The 8,942-nt window shown below is 40.0% G+C and overlaps 1 protein-coding gene across 5 annotated transcripts in view; it reads right to left on the bottom strand.

Moving 5' to 3' along the window:
- The window catches only part of marchf8 (membrane-associated ring finger (C3HC4) 8), a 65,435-nt gene that overhangs the window by 22,365 nt on the left and 34,128 nt on the right, over positions 1–8,942 (bottom strand). For 2 of the 5 annotated variants that reach the window (XM_032540718.1, XM_032540720.1), the window contains exon 4: positions 8,261–8,265. The exons of 1 other annotated variant lie outside the window; for it this stretch is intronic. In XM_032540718.1, the coding sequence (XP_032396609.1) occupies positions 8,261–8,265 (5 nt within the window). Of the gene's footprint in view, positions 1–3,823; positions 4,282–8,260; positions 8,266–8,942 lie in introns of those variants that run through there. 2 more of the 5 variants (XM_032540723.1, XM_032540722.1) reach the window with 2 other exon arrangements.

Genomic DNA, 8,942 nt, shown 5'->3' on the forward strand with positions numbered 1-8,942 from the left:
AAACTGACCAACACATATGTAATAAAACAATACTTGGCGCCCGTGTATTGATACAGTATTGCCACTGAAAATATTGCGATACTATGCTGTATTGATTTTTCCTCCCACCCCTAGTAAACATTAGACTAACTCATCTTCAGTCACGTTGGTAGTATTCAAAAAGGAAGAATAGACGCTCTACAACTGAAACCTTAGACATTTGGTCACTCCTTACCTATTTAAGCAATTTGAGGTCAATAGATTATTGAAAACGTAATGCCCAAAAGAATCAAAAGGGTCTAAGATAACTAAATTGTTATTTTTTTTAATTAGGCGGACCATCCGTAAAACGAGGCATGGGTGTTTATGGATTAAAGGAAACTATAAATACTAAACAAAAATAGAAGAAATACATGCAAATATAAATAGCTACACTGTCCTAATTTCAACATATTACAGGAACAAGAAGAATGCATGTAATATCACACAACTGGATTTAATACAGATACAGTAGAATATTATTTGATTATGTAAGGTTGTCTTTCCATTATTATTTGTTGGAAATCAATAAACTGAGCTAACCTTTTGGAAAATCTCATTCCCTGTTGAGCGATGTATGCTTTCTGAAATTGTGAAGTAGGCTAGATGAAATGGTCAATTTCATGTCAGCTTTCACTTCACATGAAACCATTAAATGGCTTTACACTGCACTTTCACTTTCAGACTGCTTGCAACATTTTGTGGGTTCTGGTGTCAGTAAAAAACAAACATATGCAGGGGTGCATGTACAGCCTACATCTATAATTCAAGTTGCCAAAGTCTACTTTAAAATGAGCACCATGATAAAAATGTTTATGAAATGATTTCTGCAGAAACAACACCACACTAAAGCAACTACAACCACTTTGTTTTCTGTTAAACACAATAAAGCTAAAGATAAACAGACACTAGACTGACAGGGGAGGAAGTAAAGCTTGTGCGTCTGCAGGTATGACAACAGAAAGCCTGTGGCAGACTGCACAAGGCGGTGTTTACATCAGACTAACTTTCCCTGAAATATACGGCATAAGCGTACCATGATCTGCTTAGGGCTGATCATTCTGCCAAATGCAGATCACATCGTTAGGCGGCGTAGCAGCTTCTCCAGCAGGCTGAGCCAGGCTCCCTCCTTCCCCTGCCCGGGTCACGTTGCTACCTGGATGTTTGACGGCTAGACGGAACAAAAGGGGACATGCCGATTCTCTACATAAGCCACAGCCACGATCCGCGACTGAGTGAACTGCGCTTATAGTTATATAAAGTTGTGTTTTTTTTTTAGCAATCTGTCCTTTCTGAACAGAGATGGGCACTGCACTAGTGTACCACAAACTCCTGCCTTACTGTCTACTTCTGTCCGGTCAAATCTCATTCTTTCTTCCCTTTTTCTCATTTCTCCCACTGTCCTCACCTCCTCCCCTCTCCAACAGGTTTTGAGCTCTGCCACGACATGTGACTGCATTAATCTCCCCCTCCAGCTGCAGATTTGACACAAAGCTCTGTGATTTGGTGCATCAGTTGATGATGTGATATGCTAAACTGTAGACCCATGAGGGGAAAATGTATCTATATCAGGTCACTCTGCCACTAAGGCCTTGTGTGTTAGTCTGGAATTGTTGCATGCACCCATTAGCAGACAATCACACTCCACATAGTACGTTTACATGCACTGCAGGTTAAGCGAATTACCGGGTTATGCCAATTCTCCCGGTATACATAAGCGGGAAAGTATGGTAAGAATGATGGCTGTATCTCTACCTCCGGTACAGCAGGTGACGCTGTGGCAACGCACAACAGAATAATAATCTTCCGGTTGATTTATGTCAAAATTACACTGACAGGTCTCTAAATTAGTTAACTTAATGTGTCATTCACACACTCTTGAAACAGCATAGGAAAGCACAGGGCCCTCGCCAGATAAGTTAGCTGGCCGTCACATCGGGCTGGTCGGTCCCTTTACTTCTTTGCCAGACACAGCGTTCAACAATCTGTTTAGCTATCTCCAGGTGTCTGCTGCTAGGCTGGGATTGAAGCAGATGGACCACAGGCTGAGCTTGAAGAAGTAGATGTGACGTGAGCAACCTGTCTGAAAGTCTTCTGGTAGCTATGCCAAGAGAAATCTCGATCATTCCCAATCTTGCAGAGAAGGAGAGCGTAGGTATATGTAAGGAGATAACATAGGCACAGGCTAATTATTGCAAACTAAAATGCTAGTAAACATTAGTAATTAAACCTAAACAGCTAATGTAAGTCATAACTGACTGCAAGCTTTTCCTGTACTGTAATTTCTCTACTATGAAAAAGTAAGTTGCGTGGTTGTGACACAATTGTTAGCCTATTTTTACAGAAACCTCTGCTCTGAAGCCATAACGTGAGATACAAGGTAATGGGGCCTTTTATACATTGACATGTTTCTATAGAAATAAACAATGGACAAGATTCTTTAAACACTTCCGATGTATAGTTATTTGCTGATATCAAAATGAATGGCAATCAATGGAATGCTAACGGCAGATAAATGGTAGGTAGCATAAAAATGGCGCCATGGGAGCTATGTTTAGTGGAGGCTGGCTTACCCCCTTGATAGAAATAGGTTGCGCTGATTATTTCCAAGTCAAATCCACTCCAGTGGAGTGGGGAGGGGCAGTATGAAGCATGCACAGACGCTTAACCGAACCATACTCCAGTTAAGGTACTGTATATACATGCAGGAATACGCCGGTTACTAAAGGAGTTCTCTAGGTCTGCTAACTCAGATTTTAACCGGAGTAAGGTGTATGCATGGCGTTTGAGAAACCAGGGAATTACCTTAACTCAAATATATTTGTTTTTTTAAACTGCATGTAAAAGTTACCTTTTCACACAAGAAGTAGAGTTGTGTGCCAGAGCACATGAGCAACACAATAGAAAAAACTCAAGATGACAGAGCAAATGGGTTAGTGCGTTTATGTGCGCTGAATCTGACCAGATATAGTATTTTGGAATGTCCGGTACTTTAGCAATCTATCACTGTGACAGCACGCAAATAGCTTGAAGAGATTAAAAACAATGTAAAAAAGGAAACATGCAGTGACATGCTTGTAAAGTAAATACAGGAATACTCATGAGGCATTCAAGTTCACGAGTCACATACAGTATTTCGGTGCACCCCCAAACATCCCAAACAAAGGGCAGAGGCACAGTAGAAAGTGGGTCAATCTTTCACACTGAAGAGGTGGCAGATGCTTCTCTGAAACCCACAAACATATATAGTAACGTCATGCATGCACACCCAGGCACATGCACTGACTGCAAAAAACTACATGCAAGATTTAGAATCTCCAATAAATAGCACAGAATACACAAAAACATGCATCTGTGTAAAACAATGTAAACACATTCATGACCTCAGAAATTACTGTGATACAGACACTTCTGCTCGACAAGAGGGACAGACAACCATTTCTGAGTATCTCTGCTCATTTTGTACATTCCTGGCAACTCTTTCATCTCTCGGCAATTGCAGCAGAAGAGCTCTGCCATCACCACGGCGACAGAAGGCCTTACCATAACAACCACTGAATGGAAAAAGCAATGAGCCCCTCCTTTTCCTTTTAATGCCATCGTCTTTTCTTCACACACGCCTTATATAGGATTGACAATGCATATAGATGATGTAAAGCTATGTTTGTTAAACATGATTTAGAGCCTACACCCTGCAGCTTTGAAAATAATCTCAACAATGACAACACCGACATCAGCACCATCAACAAAAACAACACAAGAGACATCCACAAGAGCAACACAATCAAGAACAACATATCTGTACCTGAATCTTCATTTTCCAACAGGAATTCATGTCTGGATCCTGAAGCCACCTCACCTCTCTCTCTCTCTCTCTCTCTCTCACTCACTCACACACACACACACACACACACACACACACACACACACAAGTTTCCTCAGGGAGGTTACATGCCTCCTCTTTATATCCTTGAGGTGAGCCGAGACGAGAGGGCGAACAAGAGAGAGAGAGAGAAATAACAAACCAATACAGAAGTGGAGCTGCGGCAACAATGTCAGCCGTCGCTGTGCGACTGCAGCTACAGCAGCACAGCGTGGAAACAAAGACAGATACAGGAAAAGATAGGAAGAGAAATGGCAGAGGGAGGGAGAACAAGCAGCTGCCCTACATTTTCTTCACACACACACACAAACACTCACACACACACACACAAACACAGAGGCAGAGCTGCTGCTGCTACTTGTCCAGGCTTGCTCTCCCTCTCAGACACACACAATCCTGTACTGTAATCCTGTTGGCCGAGCAACCACTTCCTCCAGCTGATCTTGCTGAGAGGTGGAGGAGGAGCAAACTGTTGTTGAATAATTCATGAGAGGGAGGGGGTGTCCTTTAAATAGACTCTCTCTGCTCCGCACACTGAGCTTAACCTTAAAGTACCTTACCCTAACCCTACTTAAGGCTGTCCTGCAACACACACACACACACACACACACACACACACACACACACACACACACAACACACCACCACACACACACACACACACACACACACGAGTCAGCCACCATCCACCAATCAGAGAGGCTGTTACTGATGGCTCCACCAATCCCCAGCAGGAATAGAGGGACACGAGGTGGAGCAGAGATAATAGAGGGTAATTTCTTACACATATCCTCACAACTGTATTTAAGGGCAAAGTAACAGCACAGCACAATCACTCAAATCACTGAGCAATACTACAGGCCATTACAGACTGAAGTCCACAAATAAACAAACCAATTTAACATTTGAATACAACTATAATTCACTTAGGATAATGAAGCTTGTTTGTTAAGAAAGTAAGATGATAAGAGCAAGATTATACCAACTTTTCATGGATAGGAATATTGGCTATGAAGGAAAGAGAAACAAACATCAAACATGGTGTGTTAATTGCAGCCGTCTATGTTAAACACACACATGAACATTCCCTGGTCACGAGAACATGTCACATACTATGTACAGGCACGGGAAGAATCCATTTAGACCTCTGGGTTATTGTGGGGTATAAAGTCATTCATTCATTTTTTTCATCAAATGTTACAGTATTGACCTTGTTTGAAGGGTCAATATTGATGATAAAAACAACAAATTTGGATTCATAGAATGCTCACAACCTACGGGGCCTTGATAAGGACTTTGATATGAAAGTCATCTTACATTTTTTTGCTTGTCCTTGATGAGGTCACTCTTCTCTACTGACAATGGTTAATCTTTTATTTGACATTTGACACCTGTTGTTTTTTTTCCAGGTCATTCGGCTTCAATTTAAATGTTATTTATTTAAAGACATATATGAAGCAGTGAGAGTTACTGTTCTCCATCTTCACACTTCCACTGGACAATGAGTTGAGCAGCACTTTACTTTAATTGAGTACCACTGCTTTGGCCTCTAAATACAGTCTTACAACAGGTCCACCGGCTCGTGGACTTTGACCAGCTAACACAACGAAGGGATTTTCCATTTTAAACACAACAACTACTGACACACCACAGTAAATACTATAATCTAACTGAGTGGTAAAAAGTAAGTATTATGCAGTAAATGCAGATTTGAGGTATTTGTACTCTACTTCCTACTTATTATTTTATGCAACTTTATACTTCCACTACATTTCGGATGAAAATATTGTATTTCTTACTCCTCTCCATTTATTTTTACAACTATTAGTTACTGCTTCCTTTGCAGATTAAGATTTTACAAATGTTACTAACTCACTTTATGAACAGTATATAAAATACTAGTGTGTAAAACATATTATGATATTATGTAACTTTAAATATTACTTTCCAACAGTATTTAACGTGGCTACATGTAATTTGCACTAATTCACTTTCCCTTTCAGCTTTTAGTTGTTCTTCGTTTAATTTCCTATTTTCTGTGATGGCCCTGCCCCAGTATCAGCAATAACTACATCAGATAAAATAAAACTAGAATACAATTAGGCCTATATAAAGGAAACCTCCTGCTACTTTTTACCCGGCTGGATACTCACTTACACAGGCTTTTACGATGTTACACCAAAATCTGTGAACCATCAAAATGTGTGCTCAGTACCCCCGTCTACCTGCCGTAAATCATTTAGTGACTTTGTTGGAAAAATTGGACCCGGGCAAAGGCAATAATAAAAACTATATGAAAATAGTGTTACTTTCACTGTAAGTCTCGTTTTTTGTTAGGGTTCATTTATGATCATCAGATAAAAATTACAGTTTCAGAAACATTTAAAAGTTATATATTGTCACTTTAAAAAAGTTCAACTGAGCTCCAACTCAACATTTTTAAAATGCTATTCAGTAACAGTATCAGTAATAATATGAAAAAAAACACTTTGCATAATGAGTAATTTAACTTATTTTATTGAAGTACTATTTTGAATGCAGAACCTTTATTTAAATGTATTCCTTTACAAGTAAAGTGTTGTCACTTTTACTTCAGTAAAGCATCTTAAAAAAAGGTCCCATGGCATGAAAATGGCCCACCAATGAGAGAGAGACATCCCTCCCAATCTAAGATCAATGCTCTCTTTTCCCCAAATGTTAAATGCCCTGTGCATACAACATTACTTTACAACTTATTGGATAATGTTTGATTTAATGAATGCAACGGATGGTCAAAACACTGAATGTTTTAAAAGACATTGACAAGGAAAGTGTATTTGATGTGGAACGGCCTTGTCTGACCAATAACCAACCTGCCTTACAGGATCAGTATCTGCAGCAATACAGATCCAGCCAATCTTTGCAACTCTACTCTGCACAAGCCTTTTGCACGGAGCAAAGTTCTCTCTCGGGTATTTGAGCATGCCATTTCTCTGATGTACTTCAAAATCATAAGCTCATGAGCTAAACAAGAGCTGGTACAAACCCTGGCAGTTTGTTCCAACTCTCGAACAATGAAATGAACAGTGTGAAGTTGGACCTAGGCAGCAGTTAAGTGATGAAGCAACAGTCAGCAAAAAGAGAGCAAATGAGCTACTGGTTTCACTGAGTGAAGAGGTGTGTATAACTAGCTTCTGAATCCATTCAGAATGACATGGTTTCTAAAGGTGAAGATAATGCATCTAATTTACAGTACATCAACACAAAGTGTCCAACCGTGTCGCTTCTGCAACACTAATAATTTGCATGTTTGAACACAAATTGATATGATTTAGCCATAAAGGCCAGGGAACAAAGCAGGACAAAAAAAAACAGAGATTGTTAAGCCGAGGCAAGAACATGCTATAACTGCAGATGATGCAACTGTAGCTTTCCAGTCGCTCAGCCAGCTAAGAGCCTCGTCACATTAACAACACATAATGAGCTGATGCTCTTTCAGCACAGGTTGACAGCACCACTGCAGGGCTTTCTAATGTATAGCTACGGAAAAAGGTGGGTTATTGAGAACAGCAGTTGGACCGATCACAGCCCCTGTCAGAAAATATCAATCACAGCTATAGTATCACAGCGTGGTTTTAAGGCAGGAAAGCAGAGCCTTACAAACTCAGAGACCTGAGAGGAGAAGAGGTGAAACATTTGAAAGTTGGATGGAGGGGGGTAAAGACATACATTTAAGGTAAAGTGTGAAGGGACAGAGAAAGAAGGAAAGAGAAAACTGACAGCCTGATTTCTACCGAGGGAGAAACGTGTAAGATTTCCCACAGGGCGTGAAATTGAGCTGTAATAGCCTTCTCAGTTCATATTTAAATACAGTCGTGCATACTGATAACTACAACACTACAGCTTGTCTGCCTGCTGCACATTTCAATCAAATCTACCTCAAATTAGGAGAATTAGATGACGGGAGAGAGACGGAAATAAAAGGAGAGAGGTGGTCTGTGACAAAAATCTAAAAGCTCTTCAGAAATTATGAATTATTCATTATTATTTCAAGCGGTTTTACTTATTTAATATTCTGTAAAATGTTGAATAACTGCACAGGGATCCTTTGCTACTTATCTGCTGTAACTGTATACAATGCTTTGATCTGGAGCTTTGCTTTTCATTTACATATCACTGTGTAATGCAGCGGAGGATGGTTTCTGAGCCTCGTGTATTCATGGTACATAATCTGCAGACCAAAATACACAAGCAGAAACATTGAGTGGGCCGTCTCTGCAGCAGCGCGACCACGGCACAATGCCAGCAATTCACTGTCCCAAAATAACAACAGGGTGATTGAAGTAGCTTTATTGATTGTCCTCTTGCCCAATATCTCACCTGCTCTTTACTATTGACACATCCAGCTCGACCTGTGAAAGCCGATGAATTTGTAGAATGGGGATGCGAGCACTTTCAGAAGGGCGGTTGGGTGAAGTGGGGAACAAACTATAAAATGACCTCTTTTCTGGGAGCCACATTTTAAAGGCTATTTCTGGCCAGGCTGCAAGGTTGGAAACTGGATTGCGGAGCGTGCCAGCATATGCACCCAATTATTGTATTTAACAGACACAATTCAGGAATTCACACCGGTGGCAAGTTGACACACATGCAAACCGTAACTAAAGATGTAAGAGGGAATTTCAACAATATGGAGCAGCACGTTTATAATTCCCCATGGGAAATTTCACAATAAATTATTCATTAAATCAAAAGAGTGGGGAGTTTAATCAAGTTGATGAAACACTGCACAATTCAAAGATGAATTATAATCTTGATTTGGAAAAACTTAGTTTGAAGTCCAGAAAGATTGAAGTGTGCTCAAAGGGTAACTTTGAGTATATACAAATGTGTGACTAACTTCAGGCAGTCATGTATGTAAAAGTTACAATAATAAAAAATCGACATGTCCTATTCATGGGGGAAAGAGGTTTGCTATATAAATTGATTTTAAAAAATTGATGTGAATTGGGTAAAACAGGTGGATATCAAGAGTGTCATTCCCCCGAACTCGTACTGTATA

The sequence above is a fragment of the Etheostoma spectabile genome, chromosome 17 (assembly GCF_008692095.1).
Source record: "Etheostoma spectabile isolate EspeVRDwgs_2016 chromosome 17, UIUC_Espe_1.0, whole genome shotgun sequence".
Classification (NCBI taxonomy): domain Eukaryota; kingdom Metazoa; phylum Chordata; class Actinopteri; order Perciformes; family Percidae; genus Etheostoma; species Etheostoma spectabile.